Raw genomic sequence first — 25,918 nt, 5'->3', positions numbered from 1 at the left:
GCACCCCTGCCTCTCTCCCATGAAATAATGTGTTTCTGTTTCTTTCATCCATGCAACCAGGCTCCCTTCCAGGGGAAGGGCTTGTCATGGCTCTGTATTCCCACTACCCCTGAGGGCCTCACATGGCGAGGCTGCCTGGCGTACGTCTGGGGTCAGTAATCAAAGGGAGGTGGGGGACGGCTACCACTGTTGAGCATCTGCCCATCGTAGGTCCCAGAGATGCACGCTCGCTCTTTCTTACTCTCCACAGGACCCCTGGAAATTAGGCTCAGATCCTAGAGAGCCCAGCACTCTAAAAGGTGAAGCAACCTGCCCCAAATCACAGTAACCAGTTCTAAATCCAGATCTTGATGCTCCTCCCCGAAGTTGGAGTCTCGCTTAGCCCCTTACCAGTTGTATGTCCCTGCACAAGTCACATCACCCCTCTTAGCCTCAATTTTTCGCCTGTAAAATGGGGATGATGCTCATAACCTCACATGAATGTAGAGAGGATAAAATACGACCATGGATGTGAAAATCCTGTATAAAGTATAAAGTAAGTACTATTCCCATGTAGGTATTGTTTTTATGAGTAGCTCAGTCAGTTAAAACAGAGTCCAGTAGGTTCGAACCTATATGAACCAGAGAACCTGTGTGAATACCTATATGAAATCCCTGCGTGGGCTGTGGACATACTGATACAGATCAGACCAGCCCCTGCCCTCAGGGAAATCACTAAGAAAAACACATAGACATGGTGGCCTTCAGTTTGTAGTATTTGCATGTCTGTCTCCGGCCCCTGGCAGCCTCTCAAGTCTCATTTCCCAGCACTCTCCTCCTTACACCCCTCCACTTATGCGGGCAGCCCTCACTTTTCCAAAGTTCTCATGACACCACTTCAGTGTTACGGAAAGACCTGCATTACTACCTGTTTTCGTTCACTGAAAGAGATCCGAAGAGGACTTTTGCTTTTACCAAAAAAGGCTAAAAGCCAAATAGGGTTCAGAGTTCGTCCTACGTGAGAGCCATTATCCAGGCAGCGCGCACCAGAGCAGCAAGGGCGGCCGCCAAGCTCCTTCCCCGGGAACTAAGCATCTCAGCATCGAGCCGCCAGAGCTTTGAACTGTGTCTGTGAGCATCTGGGCTTTCTCTCAGTTTATTTTGTGCGGCCATTAGCAAGACGTGTGCTAAGGTATCAGAAAAGCCTGAGAGGTTATTTTGAGGTCTGGGAATGCTCAGAAACTTTTCCATATAAATGAATGGTCATTGCTTTATGCCCTTTCAGCTTACGCTCTGCTTTCAGATGGGGGCAGGGATGAGACATGATGCCTGCAGTGGCTTCCTCGCTGCCCCTCAGTTGCTAGGTCCTCTGTCTGGAAAGCTCTTCCCCCAGATGTCTGTGTGGCTCACACCTTCACTTGTCTCATGTCTCTGCTTAAATATCACCTCCTCCGAGAGGCCTACCCTGAATCTCCTACTTAAAATAGCACACCCGTCCCATCACTCCAGACCTCTCTCTGCACTTGACTTTTCTTCACAGCGTCTATCACCGCTCGATCTCATTCTATAAGATTATTTGCTTACTTACTGATTTTTCTCCTCCACTGAAAGGCTCTGAGGGCAAGACTTTGTCTTCCATGCCTACATGCTTAGAACAGTGTCTAGCACAAGGTAGGCCCAAAATAAATATTTGATGAAAGATCAAGGCCTACCACTAACTAAGAAGAAGACAAATAGCCCAATTTTAAAATGAGGATCTGAAGAGACATTTCTCAAAGAAGATAGACAAGTGGCCAGTAAGCACATGAGAGGACGCTCAACATCATAGCCATCAGGAAACGCATATCCAATGAGATGCCACTGCAGACCCACCGGAATGGCCATAATCCGAAAGTCGGATAATAAAGTGTTGGCAAAGATGTGTAGAAATTGGAACTCTCAAACACTGCAGGTGGGAATGTCAGATGGCGCAGCCACTTAGAAACAGTCCAGCAGCTCTTCAAAAGGTTGAACAGAGTTACTTCGATCCAGCATTTCTAGGTATCCACCCAAGAGAAATGAAGACGCACGTGCACAGAAAATCTTGCACTCAAATGTTTGTAGCCGCCCTTCAGAATTAGCCAGAAAGTAGAAACAACCCAAGATTCCATCAACTGATGAATGGATAAATAAAATGTGTCCTGTCCATACAATGCAGGGTCATTCGGCAGTAAAATGAAATGACGTTCTGATCCATATTACAATATGGACAAACCTCGAAAACATTACATTAAATGAAAGGAGCCAGCCATGTCATAGGATTCCATTTATATGAAGCGTCCAGAATAGGTAAATCCACAGAGACCAAAAAGTAGATTTATGTGATTGCCCAGGGCTCCAAGGGGTTGGACGGAAGTGAGGCATGACTGCTAAGAAGTATGGGTTTTTCTTAGGGGGGTGATGAAAATATTCTAAAATTGGCTGTGGTAAAATAAATAAATAAATAAATAAATAAATAAATAAATAAATAAAGTAGTGGAGATGATTGTACTACTTTACGAATATCCTAAAAATCATTGAATGGTACGCTCTAAATGGGTGACTTGTATGGGTATGTGAATTACATCTCAACAAAGCTGTTACTACCCCCAAAACCAACAAATGTCCTCATTTAATACACCTGGATCAAACAAGCAGCTGGTGCCCCCCCCCTTCACCGCCAAGTGCAGACCGGAGAGACCGAGGCACTCCCTTCTGAGTGCTGAGGTGGAAATGTGCCAAGATACTGGCCTCCTCAGGCAAATAGGTGAGAGCAAGCCTCCTTTCCTGGTGAATGCTTTAAAAACAAACCAAACAAACAAAAAATGGCCCCGAGAAACCTATGAGGAGGAGGGATGGAGATCAAATGAGCTGAGCCTGAGAAATTTACTACGTCCTGTTGTCCAGAGACCATTTTCCCAGCATAAGTCCCAGAGACAGATGGCCCCAGACCTGCTTCTGAAAATAACCACTGTTGAGAAGAGTGGAGCGTTGGCTTAGTGGGAGCTGCCCAGCCGGGGGAGTAAGCTCCGCTAGACTCAACAGGCTGGAAAAGGACGCGAGTCTGTGCCCAGCAGACCGCAGCACTCATCCCACTGGGAACCCAAAGCAGAAGCTGTTGTCTTTGCTACCTTCCTGTGTGTGTGTTTTCTCCTCTTTAAAACAACTTTATTTTTTTAAATCTCTCTATCACATTTGCCCCTTGAAAAAATTGGCAAGTATAGAAAAATATCAAGAAAAAAATGAAATGTGTTCATAATTCTACTGCCTTGAGGTGACAGGTGTCAACATTTTTGTACAAATTGCACACACACACACACACATTTAAACACATGGCAGAATTACTTTTATACAGTTTTGCAGCATAGTTTTTTGTATCCTATTTCACATGTCCCTAAACATTCTTTACAAACGTGGCTGATAATGTCTGCATATTGATATTGTAATGCTGGGCCTTAATTTACACAGTTAGGCACTTTTAACATTAAAGATGTTCTTCCTTTGCAAGATTTTTTAAAATTTTACTTTTTACTATTGTAAATAGTGTTGTGATGAATATTCTTATAAATAATTCTTTTGAAAAGTCATGATTATGTCCTTGGGTAAATTGCTAGATGTATAATCGCACATTTTAAAAATCAGTCTATGGGGTGCCTGGGTAGCGCAGTGGTTAAGTGTCTGCCTTCGGCTCAGGGCGTGATCCTGGCGTTCTGGGATCGAGCCCCACATCAGGCTCCTCCACTGGGAGCCTGCTTCTTCCTCTCCCACTCCCCCTGCTTGTGTTCCCTCTCTCGCTGGCTGTCTCTCTCTGTCAAATAAATAAATAAAATCTTTTAAAAAAAATATTTAAAAATCAGTCTATATCAAGTTATGCTACCAATATCAGGGCACAAAATCTTGTTTGTATTTAAAACCCACATCTGTCTTAGCACCTGCTAGGTACCTGGTATTTTTACATTTGTTTCATTTTCTCCTGAAGTCTTAACAATAATTTTAAAAGTATAAGAAGAGCGATACATACACATTGTACAAAAATTTGAAGATATAAAATCATATTTAAAAATGAAAAACTGCTGATATCATCGATAGCCCTTGTTAAAGGTTTTTTTTTTTCAGCCAGTCCTTCTTCCAATAGAGTCATACAAATTTGTTCATTCTGTAAACATTTTATGAGCATTTACAGTGCTGAAGAAATGCACTTGCCATTGTAACTGAAATCGTTTTCATCCCGCACTCTTTTTATAGTCTCCTCTACTCCTCAGAATAACCCCCGGGGGTGTGCATGCCTGTTCCTCTTACAAAAGAACCTTCCAGTGTTCTAGTCCAAGTCCCTGACGGGGAAGGTGAGGGCCATCTAATTAACTGTCCAAGTCAGTACGGTTTTAGAGCAAAGGTGGGGCACTATCGTTAACTAACGCAGGATAACAGATGCAAAATGGGGCCGGCGGTCACTAACAGACAGAATGGATGGTCTCCTTAGCTCTCTAGCTTCATTCAGAGTTCTAGCACTTTGAAATCCTTTGCAGCAGTGGGCTTCAATCCATTTCAGATCACTATGGGAACCAGTTATGCAAACCTTTTCTGAGCTGAGACTCTGATCTAGGCCAGGACGCAGAGGTGAGCAGCTTGCTGGCCCGCAGCAAAGTTCTTGGTCCTCCAAGCGCGCCAAACCTTCTATCCGAAGGAGATCCCAGTTTTCCATCCTTTGCTCAGAGCTGAGAAGAACTTCACTTATTCAGTGAAGCAACTGGCTGCCCTGTTAAGAGGACATAGGCCTGAGGTTAGCACATGAAAAGAGAAGGAATGCATTTGGTTTTAAGTGGAAGGACTAGAGTATTTCTAGAAAGGAGCCTTCACTGGAGGAAGGAGGAATCCATCAGCTCAGAGTTCCACAAGAGGAGGTACCTGTGTAGGTCTAAGGGTTTGTTTTACTTTTCTCTAGGTGTCGTTGACTGATTGCTGTATACTGGGCACTATGCTAAATATTTTACATACAGGCTTCTAAAATTCAGGGCTGCCAGTTAAAAAGGCTCTTTCTTCCAGAAATCCAGGGAACAGCCTGGGGAGAAAATGCACTCCATGCAGCACACAGCCAGTGCTCTGGCTTTTCAGATTGGACTCACTCTTCCCCACTGTATCTCTAGGCTGTGATTTTCCCCATCATACCCTACATGCACTTTAGCATAGGTTAATAAGATTCTGTTTGGGTGTTTAGATGGATTTCTCAAGACTGCTGAGAAAAGTGTAAAAAAAAAGTGCCTTTTGTTCATGGTCTTTCTTTCCCTGATGGAGTAATAAATTTGTCCATCAGCTGGCCCTTCACACCTCAATCTCATGGCATACTCCAAACACACGTTTGGAATCCCGAATGCTAGAAGCTTCCTTGAGAACTGTCTTATCCTAGTTATAGGTTACATTTCAAATGCTCAAGCAGCCTACCATCAATTCACACAAAGACGTGAGTAACTCAAATTGTTCTTTCTGCAGATCTCAGGATTCCCTTGTTGTGTGTTCTTTTCATATATCACGGCTGCCTCCTTAACACTTTCCTCTTTTATGACATCGACAAGTAATCCGCATTGATAAAGGTGTCATTGGCAGGCTTGCAGATCTGTCATCATTTATTCTCCAAAACCACCCTGTTCTTATGACGAAAGACCACAGCTGGAGGAGACAAATCGGTGTTGGCTGAGCCCTTTCCATGAGACGGCTGGGCTCCTTACAAGTATCACAGCATCCGTCCCCTCAGCAACCCTTTGCAGTGGGTGCTAGCACTCCAGTTTTCATAGAAGAAAACAGAGACTAAGAGAAGTATCCACTATACGCTAGAACTAGGCTCACAGAGACCTTCTCTCAGGGAACATGGATGGCTCTCCTGCACCTTTCACTGGCCCCCTTCGTTGCTGGAGTGAGGTGTAGGAAGGTTTGTGCCAATCATCCCATCTCATTTGACCATGGACACTGCGGAAAGTTCTACAGTACCAGGATCCCTTCAGCTGATGACCAGGATACATGAGAGGGCAACTCTAAACCCCAATCCCATAGTGTTTTCTATGCGCTAGACACTGCTTGGCACTGGGGGGCATGGTAAGGGGCCAGCCAGCCAGGCTAGTGGGCAGTCACGGCAAGTAAACACTGCAGGACGGGAAGGATTGCCCGGGGAAGGAACAGGGAGCTGTGCGGGCACGCAGCAGGGGTGCCAAACCCAGGCAGCTTGCTGGCCCGCAGCAAAGTTCTTGGTCCTCCAAGGCATCAGGCATCAGGAAAGCCTTCTCCGGGGAGATGACGTGAGGTTGGGCCCTGAGGATGAGTGGGAGCTAGCGAGACACATGGGGTGGTAGCCATGAGGAAGAGAGAAGAGGAAAGGGTATGCTCAGGGAGAAAAACAGCATGGGCAAACACGCGGGCAAAACTTTATAACTATGTGCCAGGGGTGCCATTCAAACAGATGCACTGTCCGTGGTACCCTGCAGTGGGGCAACCTGACATACTTGGGCAAAAGGTAGAGCCGTGCGTTCATGGAGATGAGCAGGCCAGTGCGTCTCCGCGAGTCCCAGCAGACTTGGTGAGAAGGCAGTGGTAGTGCACGAGACTTAAAAGGCCCAGGGGGATGGGCAGCTTCCTGGAGGCCGGGTGAAGGATGAGGGCCCGAGGCCAGAGTATTCTCTGGGCCATGGTGCTCATGCCCTCATCCCTCCGTCTCTTCCCAGTGGGATGCTCTGTGGTCCAGCAAGCCTTTCTCCTTTCCTCCAGATGACATGTTATCTCCCAGCAGTGCACTGGGCTGTCTTTCGCTCCGGCAGGTCCCACCTGCCTGGCTTAGAACTCCATGTGACTCCCTCCCTTCCCACTGACTCCTTCTCAATCCTGGCTCTCACAGCATGTATCGCCCTCACCTTCCAGCCCAGTCAGTGGATATCTAGCACGTGTTTGTGGAATAACGCAGTGTTGGAAGCATGCACAGCTCTTATAAAAAAGAAAAGATAAAATTAGGTTAGTGCCCCTCACTCCATATACACATATGTTGCGGAGTGCATCGCGTGTTTATTAGGTGTTTATGGGCTGACACGCTGTTCTCAACACATCACGTGCTTTAACTTCTTTATTCCTCAAACCAACCCTGTGAAATAGATGTTCTTTCTTATTTTATCCTTTAATTTCCATTATATAGATGAGGAAATTGAGGCACATAGGGTGAAGTAACTTGCCCACAGTCACAACTACTGAGCTAGCAAGTAGTGTAACTGCAATTCAAATGTAGGATCTGGGTCCGGAGCCCATACTCTTAATACCACCTTGCCTCGCTTGCTTCTGTAGGCGCCAAATTTGTACAGCAATGCATTTTATTCATGTGTTCCAAGCACTAATAGATTGTATGCATTATAAAATATATACAAAACAGATAGGAGCAAAGAGTGAATTTAAAAAATAAATATTTCTCATTTTTTCTCGCGCCCAGGGGATGGTTCTGTGCACCCTACTTTGGGGCCACATAAATTAAAAGCAGCTGATGAATAAGAGGAAGGGAATTAACAGGTTTCCAACAATATCTGTACCTCACAGAAACATCACGAGTTCTTGTGCACCTACTAAGGGCCTGGTGCCTAGTTAGGTGCTTGGAATGTCAGGCTATGAATAGTCAGAGCAGCCCCGAGACCTCAGGTGAGTGAGGCCTGGAGGTTGGATCAAGGCAGAAGAAACAGGCACGAGGCCAGGCCACTGTGCCGTTCCCAGCCTCAGGCCTCTGAAGTTTGTGATAGAACAATTTACTTAGTTCTGGAACTATTTATTTCATAAAGCTTGACAGATTTACTCAGGAAGAGGCTGTAACTAGCACCCTAGAACAACATATCGTGTTTCTTAACTGTTGTCTGCAATTCTAACAACTCAGCATGGTATGGTACTGGTTATCTTCAGCTCATCAGAAGCTCTGATTGGAGATTATAAGATGTCTTTGACTAATAAAAGAGGAGGAAATGAATGTATATTTGCTTAATAAATGCAGCCTGGTCGACAAAATCTTTCCAAAACTGGGACTGCAAGGGAAGCAGGATCATGAATGAGGTTCTTCCGAGGGGGTGGGGGGAGGTGGTTTCATTCAATTTAATGAACATTTGGTGAGTGCTGACCCTACTTGCTCATGCATACTGTGTGCACAGATATGGTATCTTTAGTCCTCGAAACAACTCTGTCAAAGGGGAGGTGTGCCTGACGTACAAACAAGGAACTGGAAGTCATTTTCCCAAGATCATACAGCTGAAAGGAGACTAGGTCATGATGCAAACCCCACTTCTGTTGAATTCCAAAACCCACTCCAAGCGTGTACTGTACCCCAAGAATATGCCATATACTTTTATGTGGGAAACATAAGTACAGATAACCGCAAAGACAGTATGGCACATGTGATAGCAGAACCAATGTCAAGGCTAGGGAAAGGATTGATCACCTTACAGTGCTATGTAGTAGGTGGTGTCAGGGAAGGCTCTCACCGGGTGAATCGGGAACCCTTGGTTTAGACGATTTTGAAGAGAATCCTAGCCCAGATTTTTAGGTAAAGAAACCAGAACACAGAGCCATGCGGAGGTTGTACCACAGTCATTGATCCCTGCTATCTCAATTCCTCTTATTAAATTTCTACTATGAACCAGATGGCATAAACAGTGTCTGCATAAATTGTGGTCACATGTGGTGAGGCTCAGGGGTTGACAGAAGGATCATGAAACCTCCAGGATCCTGCAGGATTTGGTGGCTGTGAACTGAGAGAGCATCTCTTTCTCCTCCCCCACCCCAAATCAGCAGCTCTCTGTGCCACCTCTACCTTAAAGATCTGCCGAATTTTATGACATGTCCAGGTTGCATTATGTTTCCTAAGGTTCAGTCCCTTTGAAAAGCTGGGTAGATCTGATTATGTTTTCAGCCTCCTACCAGTCAAAGTGGAAGAAAAGAAGCAGCCCTTGCTGCCAAGTGGATGCATTGTCTTGTACCGTATACTTTTATATGTCTGTGCTTATGTTCCCTCGCTTGTGGACGATGTACTGCACATGTCTAAAGGCCAGCCACAGATCGAACTGCAAATTGTCTGTTCTCAAAGGTCTTGTCCCAGGCCATCACCTTCTCCTTCTGAAGAGTTGGGAGTGTGCTCACAACACTGGGCTTTTTAGAATCAGAACCTCACGTGGTAGAAACTTGGCATCAAAACATACTGACTTCGTGTATCTTGAAACTCACAGAATGCTAATGTCCCAAAATTATAGAATTATTTTATCTGAGACTTTTACAACCGGAGGATCCTAATGTGTTAGACACCTGTAACCCACCTACTCAGCAAATAGTTTGTTAGTGCCTCCTGCATGCCTCACACTATGCTAGCCTCTGGGGATACAGACGTGGAAAAGACGGCTAATGCTCTTGCTCTCAGGGAGTTTGCAGGGAACGGCAGGATTTAAAAATCTTAAAATGCTAGACTCTGAGAAAAGTAAAACATTAGTGTGTTAAAATCCTAGAATGCCAGCGAAGGAAAGGGTCTCTGGATCATTCCCTCCGGCTCTATCTTTGAGTCCCGGAGACTTTTCCAGGCATGTCCGATTAAAAATCTCACTAATAAGAACATCATCTCACTTCAGTGACATCACAGAATGGCCAGCTTGCAGGCGCTCAGCGATCACCCAGTGAGGCTGTTCATTTTTACCAGAGAGGCTACTGAGGCTCAGAGCCCGGCAGCTGTTTGATAGATAGCATGCCCCGCCCCCCCAGAACCAGGCCCCAGGTTTCAGGCCTGTCTCAGAGAGCAGGCAAAGCAGGAAGGGCTTCCCGTGTGTTTCCGAGGGGTGCCCTCTTTGCAAGCCATGCAGACTTCTGCACCGAGGCCCCGCTCTTCAGAAAGAGTTTGCACCAACTACCTTTGCGGAGGCAATCAGCCCCGCCCCCCGACCACGTGTGCAGTAGATCGCCCAGTGTTGGGAGCCCCCTCCCCCGTTGATGCGTGTTTTATTTTGCTCCCTCCCCCGCCCCGTGTGCCTCAAAACCAATTTTCATTATTTTTTTCTGTCTGTGTTTGTCTTTGTGGTTCGCAGGTGCTCCCTTGCATTGTTCATCCGCTTCATCAACCCCTATTGAGCAGTCCCCCTCCCCGCCCCCCTCCCCTCCGGCCAATGAGAGCCAGAGGCGGTTGCTAGGCAGCGGTGTGGCCCAGCCAACCCCGGACTCAGACTCTGAGGAAGAGTTTGTCCCTAATTCATTCTTAGTTAAAAGTGGCTCCGCCAGCCTGGGGGTCGCGGCGAACGGTAAGTCCCTCTCTTTTCCTAACTTCTGTGGGTGTTTTGTGCGTGCGTGCGTGTGTGTGTGTGTGTGTGTGTGTGTGTGTGTGTTTCCTTTCGTTGGCGATGCTGATTAATCTGCCTGCTTGGGCCTCTTGCAGGGGCGGAGGGGCATGGTGCATGGGGGGCTCGGGGTTGTCGGGGGCCTGGCGCGGCTCCGGCAGCCCCGCTCCTACCCCGCTGTGCCTCTGGGGTGTGCGGGGGGCTCAGGGGGTTGCTGTCCCCGCTCCCATGACAGACGTCGGGGTGAACAGAGCTTCAGGGACAGAGACACACAGACAAACACGAGACAGAAGCGTCAGGTGGAGACGGAGGCAGGCAAAGACACAGAAACAGAGATCCAAACCGAAATAGAAAAGAAAGGTTGAAACAAAATAGCACCGATTGGCTACGTCCCCTGTGCCAGGACATGCGGCCACTACCACTTGTAGCTTCCTCACAACCTAGCCTAAGAAACGGGCACTACAGTGCCCCCATTAACCGTGAGAAAGCTCAGAGAAAGGATACTACCTGGAGGCCCGCGCTGGCTTCGAAAGTTCTTGACTTTCACGCTGCCAGGAGACAGAGGGCCCTGAAGTCCCAAGCAGCTGCAGGGCCCAATGCTGGCTGCAGAGAGAGCCATGGGGCTTAAGCATGGATTTGCCCATAATAAACACTATTCTTCTAAGCTGTGCCCTGACTCTCTTAAGGAGAAGGGGTGTGGGAGGATACCGTGGAAGAGCCTTAGGCTGACCTAGAGCTAACAGACCCAGGTTTTAGTATCTGGTCAGGTGCTGTGTGACCTGGCTCAAGGTCCTTGCCCTCTCTGGGTCCAACAGAGGCCAATCCACTTCTTTGCAAGGATGCCCAGAAGCCTCCAAGAGAAGGGATGATATACTGCCTCTACTCTCTTTGAAAATCAGACAGGACGTCTTAGGACCTGATGGTTCTCTTCTGCCAGGATATTAGGCCCTACATTGTCTGTGACCAAAAGCCAAACCATCCTCCAGGGCAGATTAACTTTGTGCTCCCTGAGAGTGGCGTTGTCCTTTTGGTGGTTTGGTGTCACTGCTTCCCTGTACGTTTTAGCTGTTCATGTTTTAAACTGTGCACTGAAACAGGAACCCTGGACGAGGAGGGAGGAAACCTGTGGGCAAGGCCCAGCTCTGAGGCCCCCTGGCTATTTGTTTCTGCAAATGACTGTCCCTTTCTAAGCATCAGTCCCTCCCCCCCAACTTAGCAGTGATGGAGCAATCTCTAAGGTACTCTGAATGAATGAGTGTCGTGTGGTGCTGACAGGGTTGTGCCAGCCAGTGGCCTTAAGTTCACTCGGGGAAAAAAAAATGTGTGTGTATACACACACACGCGCGCGCACACACGCACACGCACGCACATGCACACACACGCACACACACGCGCACACACGCATGATGGCATTCTTTGTTCATTTCTGGGTAAATAATCCTCGCAGGTAAAAGAGAAGGCAGGAGATTAAATTCCTTAATCTCTCCCTTTGCTAAATAACTGAACGAGAGCAATCACTTTGTTGGAAGTTCTGCAGCAAATTGATAGCAGTCATGCATTATTGATGTGCGGGGAAGATGGGGGTACTTTGGCCTACGAGCTGTCTGCTCAGTTGTGCTCCTCTGTGCTCTCCAGGGGACCCAGAGACACTTCTGATTCCTTCCCTGGGGCTTGCTCCAGTGTGTCACTCTCAAGGTTGGTTGTAAATATGTCCCGTGCCCAAAGGCAGAGTCTGGCTTTTCAATGGCCTGCTGCTCTGGGGTTGGTGGGTCATGGGAGAGCCAGTGAGTCTCACTCCACAGATAGACCCTGCCTGCTACCTTCCCGGCCCCTGAAGCCTCAAACTGAGTGGTCTTCTAGGAGTAAAAGGACCTGCTGCTACTGGCATGAACCCAGCACTAGTGAGGGGACATGAGCGGACTGAGCTGCGTAGTGGACTCTATATATGTTTTTAAGGTTTGGATTTATTTCCATGAAAGAAATGTAAAAGTAACGATACTCGTTAACATTCAGACAATACAGAACGCTAAACAGCAAAGTTCCCTTGTAATCCCTCCCTCCTCCCAGAGATAACCACTTTTCAGTTTGGTGCAAGGCCTTAGAGGCGCTTTTCATGTCGTGTCAATTTCGTAAGAGAATAAATGAATGAGCACGCAGTACCAGCGGCGTGACAGCTGAAGTGCAGCCAAGAGAGCAAGGACCATGGGGTCCCACCTTCTGAAATTGGGTCCTGGACCTGGGACCCTTGCGCAAAGTACCTAACCTCTCAGACCATCCGTTGCTGCATCTGTGAAATGGGGGAAACCTTCCAAAGTTGCTATGGAGTTTAAGAATGGTTAAAGGTGACAGACGTCCCTATTTCCCTTCCGGATGGCACCAGCCCCATTCCCTTCCAGCAATGGAAGGCTTTAGAGACCACCCTAAATGGATGAAAGGCTCTAGCTGCTTCTGAGGCAGGCTTCCCCCAGAGACTTAATTCAGAATGTACTTTAAATGACAAAGGCAGCCCCTTGGGCTCCTGGCGGGTGAAATTGAAGTGGTTTCCTTTGGTGGGAGCTGACTCAGCACCCTGCGCGGGAGGGCTGACCCTCTGCAAGCCAGCCTCCTCGGGAGCTGGGGCTGCTCTCTCCAGGGGCTCCCCAGAGGCGCGCTGCTTACAGCTGTGTCAACTCCAGCACAGGGCTGCGGTCCCAGGGCCACTATGCCTCAGAGCCGCTCGCCCCAAATCCCCATGTAAAGTGCAAGGAGAACGCACAGAGCACTACAGAACAGCTCATTGTCCCTGCGGGAAAGAAAACAGGGAAAGGAGCTCTTTCTGTCATCAAAGTCCTAATCCGCCCCCAAGGATAACCATCTAGAAAACACTGATATATGTAAAGAAAGATTTCACTAAAATATCAACTAGTCACAGCTGAAAAGCTAAGGAAGTGGTGAGGATTAAGTAGGTATTTGTCCCTACCCAAGAGAAACTTTTTAGAATAAATAGTAAGTGTTCCATCGATTGTCAGAACCTAAATTCTGCAGTAAAGAGACTTGAAAAACTTGGAGGGTAATATTTAAGAGGGTCAGGGATTAAATAGCTCAGAGAAAGCTGTCAGTTCCTCAAAGCCTAGGTGAGGTAGAGGTGGGTGGGAGAATTTACATGTAATGAGCACCTTCTGTGTGCAAGTCTTTCTTTACATGCATTAACTTCTCTGAGTTTCCCTTTCTGTGTCTCCACCAGGAAAAAAGAGGCCCATCAAGGGCCAATGACTTGCCCACAGCCCCATGGCATGTGAAAGATTCAAACCCAAGCCTGCTTGACTCTAAAGGCTCCTATCTTCTTCTTTCCACCCTCCCCCCCCCCATTTGTTATGTTTTCTTTCCAATACCAGGTCCTGTTATTTCTGTGTCTCCCCCTTTCTCCACCGAAGAAAAAATTCTAAAAGATTTTTTAAAAGAATTTCTTAAAAAAAATTACAAGTTGTTAGATTCCTATTACTCACTTCACAAACCTTTACAAAGTACCTATTACATGACAGGTGTTTAATCCCATTGAATTTTGGAATCTCGTTGAATCTCATTGAATCTTCATATCTATCCTGTGACATAGACGTTTTTAAGTCTCATTGAGGCAATAGAGGGCCAGAGAGGTTAAGTAACTTCCCCTACATCACACAGCTTCTGATAGAATCAGATTTGAACCTCAGTTCTGTCTGACACCATAGAGTAGAATCTTTCAGCTGTGTTTTTGTGAGGACTGAGGAAGTTTCAAAGATGAATACGTACAGATGACTTAGACACTAAATTTTGGTGCTGGTTCATGAGAGCAAGACCTGGACGCTGAGCCATCCATGGCTTCTTTTCTTTTCTTTTCTTCCCCCCACACCCCGCACCCTGTACTGGGCCCTTCCCACCTCGCCTTACACATTTCTCAAGCTGGTCACACTGGTCAACATCACTGTTGTTTGGCAGTTTCATTGACTTTCTCGGGTCTTAAGCAGCTGGGATTATTTTGTTTTGACTTCCAATCCAGTGGAGGAGTGTTTATTTTTCTTTCTAAATGGGAAACACTGCTAGGTATGCCAGCTCCTTCCAAAAGTGTTTTCTTAAAACGAAACAAAACAAAACAAAAAATTCAACTTAATTTAGGACCTATCCAGAGTCCCCTGAGGGAGTCTGCCCGGGTCCTTTTTAGTCATTTTATGCAATCAGAAGGCAAAATTGTGCCTGTTTCCTACTGTTGAGAAGTGTCCAGTGAGGTTTTGTCTCCTTTGACTGCGAATTTCCTGGAATCCCAGATCCCTGGGTCTGGATGTTTCCCCAGGCCCAAAGGTAAAGGACATTGCGGTGTATGAAGTTTTCACGCAATTCTGTTCACCTCTCCTCTCTCTCTCTCTCTCTTTTTTTTTAAAGATTTTATTTATTTATTCAACAGAGATAGAGACAGCCAGCAAGAGAGGGAAAACAAGGAGGGGGAGTGGGAGAGGAAGAAGCAGGCTCATAGCGGAGGAGCCTGATGTGGGGCTCGATCCCATAATGCCGGGATCACGCCCTGAGCTGAAGGCAGACGCTTAACCGCTGTGCCACCCAGACGCCCCACCTCTCCTCTCTCTTGCATTAAAACACTCTTGTTGGTAAATAGATTCTTACACGAGCTATGTAGAGAAATTAAGTTATCTAACTCCTAGTAGCAAGACAAATTGATAGTTTCCTTTATTCATTCATTCATGATGGCATTTGAAATGCCTGTGGTTGTTATCCAAACAGGTGAAGGGGAAGGGCATTCTAAGCAGAGAGACCCCATAAAATAGGTATTAAACCAATGGTATCAGAATCTCTTAAATGAACCCGTTGGATTCAGATGTGTTTCAGAATTCAGAAATTTTCAGGTTTAAGAAAGAAAATGCAGTTCATATGATATATTTTTCTTAACATTCCCAGAGTGCTCAGATGGTTCCATTAATCAAACACATCAATATAGCTATATTTAGCTATACTCATGGGATTTAAAAAAAAAAAGACTCTGAGTCTCATGTCAGTTCAAGTTTTGCCATGAAAAGAATTTTGGTAGAACTTCTGGTCTTAGAGTTTTGGGGATTTTGGAATGGTGGTTAATGGATGGTGAGCCTTAATTGTGCCTTTTTTTAAATGGGGGTATCAGGATTCATTCAGTAACTTGCCTGTGGTTATAGAGGTAACTAGATAGCTTGACACCTAGAAGGTATGCTACAGGTCCAAGTCACTGGTGGGGAAGCTTTCTAAGAGCGTGCTTTTTATCCATGACAGCCACTTGGAAAGGCCAAGCGCCCTCTGCTGTAGATGTGGGAACTCAGGAGGCCAGGCCAACCAGCAGGCTGGTGCCTCCTTGCAGGGGAATTCAGGAGAAAAGAGGCCAGATGTTCAGTTTTCCAGAATCTAGAACTCAGCAACCCTGAGTTCTTAAGGAACTTTCCTGACAGCCCCTCAAGAGTATGGACCTTCTTTCTTAATGCCCTGCTGTCTTCCGTATACACTCCTCCCCCACGGTCTGAGGACCTGCTTATCCAGGTCTGATTTCCACGTTCAACTGCAGGTTCCTCGAGGTGGGCCTTGTCCAAGGCTCTGTCTTCTCTGCTGAGCACCGGATTGCAGGCGCTACAGTTGAAAGTAAAAAAAGTTCACGTTCTCTGTTCCCCCTTCCTGCCAGCCTCTTCCCCCCCCACACACACACAAAAGCACCCCCCATGGAACAGGACAATGAGCCACATACAGGAGATAACTGTGGAGACTCGCAGAGATGAAGCAATTTGCCCAAGTGCTGCAAAGTCAAGGTTCAAAGCCTGGCCCCCGACATCACGCCCTTCCCACCTTACCTGGTACCTCCCTCAACTAAACAAGCCCTCACCTGTGGCTTCCCACCAAGGGCAGGCCATTATGCCCCCCTAATTGGGGGCAGCGGGGACAAGCACACAGAGGTGACTTCTGTTTTCGTACAGTTTACAAAGCCCTTTTTCATGCATTACCTCGGGCAAACTCTGGTGACTCTAATTTAATTGCCACATTGGCTTTCTAGGAGGTAAGGCTTCTTCCTGACCTTGCAAAATAAACAGGTCACATTTTGAATTAATGTAACCAAATGTCCTGGGAGAACCAGAGCCCTTTAATTAGTCACTCACGTGACACAATTGTAGACTCTTTGCAGCTCCTTTTCCACTAATTTCCCCAAATACCATTGCATTAAAAGGTACAAAAATAACATTTTTGGCGTATGGCTTGATTAGATCTAGGAATTCCTAGACCACCCCCCGAGGAAGGCACGTTAGCCATGTGTCTGGGCTTTTTCTATCTGGAAACTCAGCCTGGTTTGTGTCCCCATTGAAATGTTAGTGGCCTGCTCCATGAGGCCCTGTGGACACCAGACCATGTCTTAGAGCATCTCCTGACACTTCAGGGCCCAGACTGTTGAAGAGGCGCCAGGAAGGAGGCCACGGAGAGTTTGCGAGATTAATACAACTAATACTTGCGAAGCCCTCACATCTGTCACCTCATTGGATCCACAGCACAGGGAGGCTGGCCCCACGTGGAGTACCGGGGCACCATCATAGGCTGGAGGAAACTTGCTCAGGGAGACAGCTGCCCGGTGGTGCATGGCTTTGAACCAGGTTTGCATTTGCTCACAGTGGGTCAGTCCCATTTGTGAGGCCAGCCACCATCCATATAAGCTCTGTGTTCCAGTTGCAAACGTCACCTGGAGAGGTCTCACCGTGACCCTTCAGCACAGAAACCTGCGGTGAGGACGCTGACGTCCCCGGGAGCGGCAGACCCGGCTCCCGAGACCAGCGCTGCCTCTGACCTGCAGTATGGCTCTGCAAGACCCTTGTCCTGTGGCCCTCGGCTTCCCAGGCTGGGCGGTAGGAGAACTGGATGACATCAGCATTGCCCAGGCCTCACTGTCACAGTCTGGGTTATAGCAGTGTGCCCACCTGCGCCTCTCTTTCCTGCTTCCTTGTACCAACTTTTTTTTTTTACCCAAGTGAATTTATTTATTTATCTTTTAAGATTTTATTTATTTATTTGAGAGAGAGAGAGGGAGGGAGAATGAGTGGGGGTAGGGTGGGAAGGGGCAGAGGGAGAGGGAGAAGCAGACTCCCCACTGAACAGGGAGCCTGATGATGGGGGTGCAATCCCAGGACCCAGGGATCATGACTTGAACCGAAAGCAGACATTCAACTGACTGAGCCACCCAGGAACCCCGAGTCTATCTATTTTAAAAGAAAATTGTGTGGGGCGCCTGGGTGGCTCAGTCGTTAAGTGTCTGCCTTCAGCTCAGGGCGTGATCCCAGAGTCTTGGGATCGAGCCCCACATCAGGCTTCTCCACTGGGAGCCTGCTTCTTCCTCTCCCACTCCCCCTGCTTGTGTTCCCTCTCTCGCTGGCTGTCTCTCTCTGTGTCAAATAAATAAATAAAATCTTAAAAAAAAAGAAAAAAGAAAAAGAAAATCGTGTGTTTCTGCTGCAATTCACTTGCCATACCTAGAAGGTAGCCATAGAAATAAATACGGTGAAAGCGGTTATCACAGTCTGGCGAAAGAATGCCTGCTTGAGGACACGGAGCAGAGGTTCGCTTCTCTCTGTTAAGGAGGGACCTTGGCAAGCGTTAGGTGTTAAAAACACACCAGTACTAAACTGAGACTTCCTCCTCAACATCATCTAAAAGGTTGAAAGCAGCAACCCTGCATGCGACTCAGCGCTTTAATGTCCATTGGCGCTGGATGCCACCAAAATTGTGACCGTTGGATACTCGGCCCCATGGCTTTTCCCAGTACTCTGTCTGGGCTTTCAGTGCGACCCCCTGCAGCCTGCTCACTCTGAGAAGAGACGTCTCTGGCTGCTCTCAGAATCAACCCTTCTTGCCTTTCCTAAGTGTGGTCTTCCCTGAGCAATCTGTTCCCACCCTCCCCTCCGAGCCCCTTGCCCTCTGCCCCTGTCATCAGGTCTGAGCTGGGTGCTTTGAGCTCAGCTGGATCCCCCATCACTGGTTAATGGCTCCCAGTTCAGACCAGGAAACCATGTGGCTTCCTTCCTTCCCCCACCTTCCTCTCCCTTCTCCTGTCCTCTCTCTCCCTCTGAACGGCCATTATTTATATAGGTGTTTGAGATTAAACAACTCAAAAAAATTTTTCACTTTGCGATAAAAGGCCTCAAAGGACCAAAGCCAGAAGAAAAACAGAAACGGCACAATGTGGAACCACGGGAGGAAGGATAGGTTATGGAGGCCTATAGATCCTTACTGTGCTGTGTGGCCACAGGCAAGTTGCTTAACTTCTCTGGGTCTGTTTCCTGCTCTGTAAAATGGATGTTGGTTTGAATAGTACTTCACAAAACTGCTATGTATATGAGGAAATACCGTCGAGGCTTCTAGCATGATGATTGCTACATTAATAGATACCCAATGAATGTTAGTTTCCTGTTTCCTTTCTGGAACCCAAAAGGTTTTGGCCAGGTCTCTCTGGAAGGAAGGCGGATTCCTCCATTCCCACCCAGACTTGGAGGAGGTAGAATTAACAGCTCTGTTTGGGTGTCCCAAGCTTTAATCCTCCTCTCCCTCCTGCATGATTTCCAGAGATTTAGGAGAGGGGAGGGAGCCCAAGGCAGCAGCTAAACCAACATAGCAGGGGGTCTTGGAAACAGAGCCCAGCCTTGCTTGCTGGAGCCCCTGCATTGCTTCCATTCCCCGTAGTGCCAGGAACTGAGTGTTGATATCTGGGACCAGATGAAACGCTGTGATGTCTTTTCCTTCTGGGCAGCTGGCCTTCCCCCCCAGAGTTGAAAGGAGAGGAAAATGACTGGTAATTCATTTAGGCTTCACTCCTTCTCTCCTGAACGGATCGTATTTCTATAAATAACTCTGGGAAGCTGCCACACAGAGTAACAACAGTAAGACATATATTTGCACTTCAAGAGACCTCTCTCTAGCTGCCGGCTCTGAGGGACTAGACCACTGATAGGAAGCAAGTTTCTCTCCCGGTGTGGGGGGAGCTGTGTGACCTCGTCCAGGCTCAACGTCTCTCACCCAGCTGCCCATCTGTAAAATGGGGGTAAGAACAGCCATGTGGGAGTAGTTTAAAGGCGAGATGGCATCACGTCTTAGACACTGAGATTATAGCCGTGTTCAGTATTTACCAGTGTCCCCTGGTCATCTCTGGCAAAGAATGAGGTTTGTTTTCAGATGGCGAGGAGGTCAGCTGATCAAAATTTAAGTTGTGACGACTTGTCTGCTACCATCATGAGAAGGAGGAAAAACAAATGTTGAGATGACTTACCTATTTTCTAGTTTTGCAAATACTGCTCTCCTTAGCCAAAGCATTTCCTGCTGTGTCTTTTCCCGCCTGGACCACTGCAGTCATGTCCTCACTGGCCTCCCTGCCTGCCGTCTCTCCCTTTCCTCCATCCTCACACTGTCCCAGGGTGATCCCTCTGAAGCCCAGATCTCTGTCACGGGCCCCCCCTTCCCGCAACCCTCGACTTGTTCTCACTGCTGGCAGGCTCAGGGCCTGACGCAGCATGGCAGCCACAGCCAAAGCCCTTCTTCCCAGGGGCCCTCAGCTCTCTTTGTTTACTTTTGTGCTCCCGCCAGGGAGCTGTGGCCACAGTAAATAACACAGCTCTTGAAGGGACAGGGAACATTCCTGATGCCAAATACAGGGCCCACGGTGAATATCTGGCATTGTGGGGCGCAAAGGCTTCCGAACATAACAAAACCTCATTAGTTTAGAGTGAGAACAGTGGACGGGCTTTCTGATTTGTGGTGATATGGGAAGAAATGAAGCTTGTTTACTCTTCAGAACCAATTCAGTTTCAGCAAATGATTATTAAAGACTGACTTCGTGCCAGGGTTCATGGAGAAGAGAAAGCAGTCTGCTCACCTGTTTGGTTGTTGGGGGAGACAGACATACACCTGAACAATCCTGCCCTGAAGCAGGCATCTATTAGGGGACCCAGGAGACAGGTGTGCCCCAGTCTGTGGGGCTGCAGAAGGTTAATGCAAACTGGGAGGCTCCGGTTGATTGCAAGCTGGAGGAAGAGGGTCACTCGCGGGGAGCACAGGAAGTTTCCACATTCAGGGTCTGCTGAGTGGGGTCTGCTGAATGGGTCTGCTGCAGACTGAATGGTGATCCCGCGAAAGCCACCTGTTGAAGCCCTAGCCCCCCGTGTGACTGTATTGGAGACAGATCCTTTAAGGAAGTGAGTAAGGCCGTCTCTGGTCATGAGGGTGGAGCCCTGATCTGAACGCAACCGGTCTCCTTATAAAAGGGGAAGGGACACCAGCACTCACTTGCTCCCTGCCATGTGACACAGCAAGCAGGTGGCCGAGTGCAAGTCAGGAAGGGAGCTCTCACCAGACACCAAACCCTGCCGGAACCTTGATCTTGGGCTTTCCAGACTCCAGAGCAATGAGAAATAAATGTGTGCTGTTCAAGCCGCCCAGGCTATGGTACTTGGTCATGGCGGCCCGAGCAGGTGAGGAGAAGGTGTAAGGAGGAGCCTGGAAGGTCATGCTTTGCATGTCAGTTATTTGTATGCAATCAAATACTCCCAGCCTAACTGTGGGGTTTGGAAGCATTTATTTCCTCATTCGTTCGTTCATTCATTCATTCCTTTAGCAGACTTTTCCAGGGGTGTGTTCTGTGTGGGGTCCTGTGCTAAGAGAGTTCGGATCATATACCATCGTCTGTGCACTCCATGTGTAGCCAGGTGCGCGGGGGACAGGTAGAGGGGACGTCTGGGTCTGCTGCAGGGGGAGGGGTGGAAGACAAGGAAAAAAGAGCTGGTGTGGCCGGGGCCCATCTCCACCCCCACCACTCCCCCTGTCCCGGACCAGTCTCTTTAGAAGCCTCGGGTTCGCCAGGGTTTGAGGTGGGAATGGAGTGAGCGGTGTGGACTGAGGGCAGGTGTGCTGCTCAGAGCTCATGGAGATGGGAGAAGGTGGCTGGTACAGCCTCGGGCACTGAGGAGGGCCTGACACAGCTTTGGACGGCGTAACAGAAGGGCAGATCTCATTCCTGCACACTGACAGGTGCCGGGTGCTGTGCTGAATGCTCCACCTTCGCCACTCAGAAATCGGGGTGACTGGGGGGCTCGAGAGCAGAAGCCTTAAGAGTGTGGGTTTGAATTTTGGCTCTGCCACTGCTAGCTGAGACCTTTAGCAAATGATTTAACTTCTGAGTTTCCATTTTGCCTCATGTGTAAAACAGAGATGATAATAATGCCTACTCCGTACATGTTGTTAGAATTCAATGTGAAATGGTGTTTGTGAAGTACACAGCAAAGCGCGGGACTATTATACAGTCTGAAATGCACACTACTGTTACTGTTATCCTTATTCTGGTTCTTGCGTTACCCAACCAAGCCTCAGAAAGGTCCAGTAACTTGGCCAAGGTCACGCAGATAGTAAGTAGCATTTTGTATCGTAGGTGTGCCTGGCTCCTCAACCCAGCCTCATCTCGCCCCCCGTAGGCCACCTTCCCTCCTCCAACAGCCATGATCCCCCTTTCTTGACAATGTCCTGGAAGCCAAAGGTCTCAGAGAGCCTCCGGGGCAGATCAGAGATCTCTTCCCCCGCCCCGCATTGAAGAGGTGGTAGTCCCCAGCCCCGGGGCCAGAGTCCCCCTGAATAGAAACTGCTGAGTCGCACTCCAGTGCTTAGCTCTTTTAAGATGCCCCTATTGGGCCCCTGTGTGGGTGACAAGATGATGCATGAGGTCTGGCTAAGCAGCTTATTTGTCTGAGCTGGTGATGGCCTTTGTCCTGAGTTGGGTTAATGGTAAGAGGCAGTGGCCCTTTAAAGCCTGGACAATGGACAGGCTTCTCAGGTCACTGAATCACTCAGCAAATGGCCTGAGCCCCTCCAAGCACAGGGGGCCTCTGCCCCTCCACTCCCTGCTAACCCCGCTCTTCATCCAATGATGTGCTGCTCCCCTCTTGGCCAGGAGGGACACTTGGATATAAAGAGAGAGAAAGACTCAAAGAACATTTGATAGACAAAGGACTTCAGAGGAGGGAACCAAGACAGAGAGAGGACAAGGGATAATTCCTGACCTCCTGCCTCCACCCTGTGCCGACCCTGCACCGTGCTCCCCTGCTCCGCTCTTTCCCCTCCCCCGAGGCATGGCACTCACAGTGACCTGTGACAGTGATTTCCCCACGCACCTTCCACTACTGAAACCTAACGCTACAGATGATAGTTCAGACTTCTCAGTGTGCCCCTTCACCTCCTGCTTGAACCTCTCCGATGCCTCCCCGGGCCCCCACCCCCGTGAGGCACACCATTGGTCTTCACTACCTGCTTCAACCAAAGCAGCCCCTCTTCTCAGCTTCCTACATTTGCCTCTGCATAAGATCCTATTGAAAGAACACTTCAAGTGTTAAACGTTTTTCTCAAAGTTATGAAACCCACTGAATTAAGTCAACCCATTCCTTATACGAAGAGTGGCTGACTAGATTTGAAGCCAGGCCTTCTGATTCCAAATCCTGACGTTCTCTCGATGGATGTAGTCACTTCTTCCTTCTGCAAAGATTTCTTGACCGCCTACTGTGTGCCGGCCGCCGGGGTAGGGCCAGGGGTACTGATGTGAATCTTGCCCCCAAGGAGGGGCCGCACATTTACATGCAGTTACTGAGACGTCGACGATGCAAACGTGAGAAGTGCCTAGTGGCTTTGACATCTAGATGGCCATTGGTGACGATGGTAAGGCCATTGTCAGGGTGTGGGGACTGAAACAGGACAGATAGGAGGTGAGAGGGCAGAACTAGTTTGGATAACTGAGTCTAAGAGATTGGGCTTTGCATCACGGATTACTAATTACAACAGGAGAAAGGTTCTTTACGTGAGGACATCAGGAATCATCCCCTGTGGTCAGTAATACGAAGCGAGAACAAGTACATTGCATCACGTGTGAGGTGTGCTTGCCCAAAATGTGAACCTGAGTCTAATCATGAGAAAACAATCAAGACCCATCCAGTATGTGGAGACAGTCCGTGCGGCAGCTGGCCTGGATTTTTCCAAAAGGTCAGTGTCATGAAGAAAAAGGAATTAGGAATGCTAGGGTGGGTGGAAGTTTCTTCTAGATTTAAAGAGACTAAATAAATATAGCAGCCACATTCTTTTTTCTTTTAATTTATTTAAATTCAAGTAATTAACATATAATGTATTATTAGTTTCAGAGGTAGAGGTCAGTCATTCATCAGTTTTATATAATGCCCAGTGCTCGTCACATCATATGCCCTCCTTAATGCCCATCACCCAGTTACCCCATCCCACCACCAGCCTCCACTCCAGCAGTCCTCAGTTTGTTTCCTATGATTAAGAGTCTCATGGTTTGTCTCCCTCTCTGATTTTGTCTTGTTTTATTTTTCCTTCCCTTCCCTTATGCTCCTCTGTTTTGTTTCTTAAATTCTACATGTAAGTGAGATCATATGATAATTGTCTTTCTCTGATTGACTTATTTCGCTTAGCATAATACCCTCTGGTTCCATCCATGTCGTTGCAAATGGCAAGATTTCAAATTTTTGGTGGCTGAGTAGTATTCCATTGTGTGTGTGTGTGTGTGTGTGTGTGTGTGTGTGTGTGTGTATCACATCTTCTTTATCCATTCATCTGTTGATTGACATCTGGGCTCTTTCCACGGTTTGGCTATTGTGGACATTGCTGCTATAAACATTGGGGTGCAGGTGCCTCTTCGGATTACTACATTTATATCTTTGAGGTAAATACCTAGTAGTGCAATTGCTGGGTGGTAGGGTAGCTCTATTTTTAACTTTCTGAGGAACCTCCATACTGTTTTCCAGACTGGCTGCACCAGCTTGCATTCCCACCAACAGTGTAAGAGGGTTCCCCTTTCTCCGCATCCTCGCCAACATCTGTCCTGACTTGTTAATTTTAGTGCTTCAGACCAGCATGAGATGCTATCTCATGGTTTTGATTTGAATGTCCCTGATGCCGAGTGATGTTGAGCACTTTTTCAGGTGTGTGGTGGCCATTTGTATGTCTTCGTTGGAGAAATGTCCGTTCATGTCTTCTAAATATAACAGCCACATTCAGGCAACATTTGAATCTTGATTGGATCCTAAGTTTCTTTTGAGGCTATAAAGAAGACATTTAGGAAAGAACTGGGGGAAATTTTTAAATATGGTATATGCATATATGTTAGGTGATATTGTGGAATGATTGTTCACTTTCTTAGTTGTGATCATGGTGGCTGGATGGAGGAATGGCCTTGTTCTCAGGAGACATGTGCTGATGTAAGGTGTCCTGATGTCTGCAACTGACTTTCAAACGGTCAGAAAGAAAAAAAATGTGTAGAGAAATATAATGAAATAAAGCAATGTGGCAACATATTAACAATTGACAGATTTAGGTGAAGGGTATATAGATGTTTTTGAACTATTCTTTTGACTTTTCTGTAGGCTTGCAAGTTTTCCAAATAAAAAGCAGGGGAGATTCTGCTGGGGTTGAAGAGAGATTGTACAAAGCAGCCGCGTTTTTGGAAAGGTCTCGTGGGATGGGCGAGGTGTGGGCACTTTGTGTAGTACGATCCCACCTCCACCCCCTTTGGGAGCTCGGAATATAGAAACCCTGTGAACCTTTACAGAGAATTGATAGTTTAGCAGTTGTGATAAAACAGGCCCTTCCTGGGCGTGGAGGGGACTTGGTCGAGGCGCTGGAGCCGGTAATGGGAACCACATTGGCAGAAGTGTGCGGAGCCCCACCCCAGAAACAGCCCTTCTGTGCTGAGGCAGGACAACTGGAACGAATTATGTGCATTCATACTTGTTAAACTGCCTTGGCACCAGAAGCGATCCCTGTAACCTGAGCTTTACGGCGGTACAGCTACGTTAAAGTTGGGCCGGCCTTGCCCCCACACCCTCTCTGTCAGAGGTTTATAGCGAAAGCACAAAGCAATTCAGCATGAGCTGAAACATGAAAAACTCCTCCGGATTGTAAAGGCAAGCTTTTCTGTTTAAAGCTTTCTAGCGAAGCAGAGTTTTAGAATAAAACTTTTCCGTCTCCTGCTTTTCCAGCCTTGGCCAGAATTCCAAAGGCCCCCACCCCATCCCCACCCCACTCCCCATCTCCAGCGGAGACCACAATCTAATCAAACACAGAAGCCGCTGCATTCTGTGGTTAGAGGGCTGTATTGTGGCTGGGGAGTCCTGCTTTCTGAGTCTGAGCCCTAAAGCTGTGTGGCCGCGGGCAAGTTGGTTTCAGTCTCTGAGCTTCAGCTTCTTGCTAATTTATAGACAATATTAATTGCAGGGTTGCTTAGTCCATACGGGTGTGTGGTCACTGAGGGCATGGAGACCGGAAACACAGTGACAGTGTGTAAATATTGTCTTATCGGTCACATCTGAGTGTGTCGAATACAGAGAGATCTGTGGAAACTAGTTGTCTTTTTTGATCATGAAGAAAAGCTTACCCAAAATTACTATTTTTATCTAAAAGGTAGCTGAAGTGCAGTTCTCAGTGGAAGAAAAATCACATGGAAAGACACAGGGAAAGAATTTGATTTTGTCCTCTTATTAAGAATTTCTGGTAAAAGGAGGGGATAGGCTTTGAAGTCAGATAGGCCCAGGTTAAAACCC

General features: G+C 47.6%; 1 protein-coding gene across 4 annotated transcripts in view; it reads left to right on the top strand.

The window, feature by feature from the left end:
- TENM4 (teneurin transmembrane protein 4) overlaps positions 1 to 25,918 on the top strand; it is a 718,843-nt gene that overhangs the window by 424,979 nt on the left and 267,946 nt on the right. For 3 of the 4 annotated variants that reach the window (XM_087868189.1, XM_087868191.1, XM_087868190.1), the window contains one exon: positions 10,071 to 10,280. The exons of the other annotated variant lie outside the window; for it this stretch is intronic. In XM_087868189.1, the coding sequence (XP_087724315.1) occupies positions 10,071 to 10,280 (210 nt within the window). The remainder of the gene's footprint in view (positions 1 to 10,070; positions 10,281 to 25,918) is intronic. 4 annotated transcript variants of the gene reach the window in all.

The sequence above is a fragment of the Ursus americanus genome, chromosome 16 (genome assembly GCF_024610735.1).
Source record: "Ursus americanus isolate L20-20 chromosome 16, mUrsAme1.1.p, whole genome shotgun sequence".
NCBI lineage: Eukaryota > Metazoa > Chordata > Mammalia > Carnivora > Ursidae > Ursus > Ursus americanus.
This window is presented reverse-complemented; position numbering and strand designations above follow the sequence as displayed.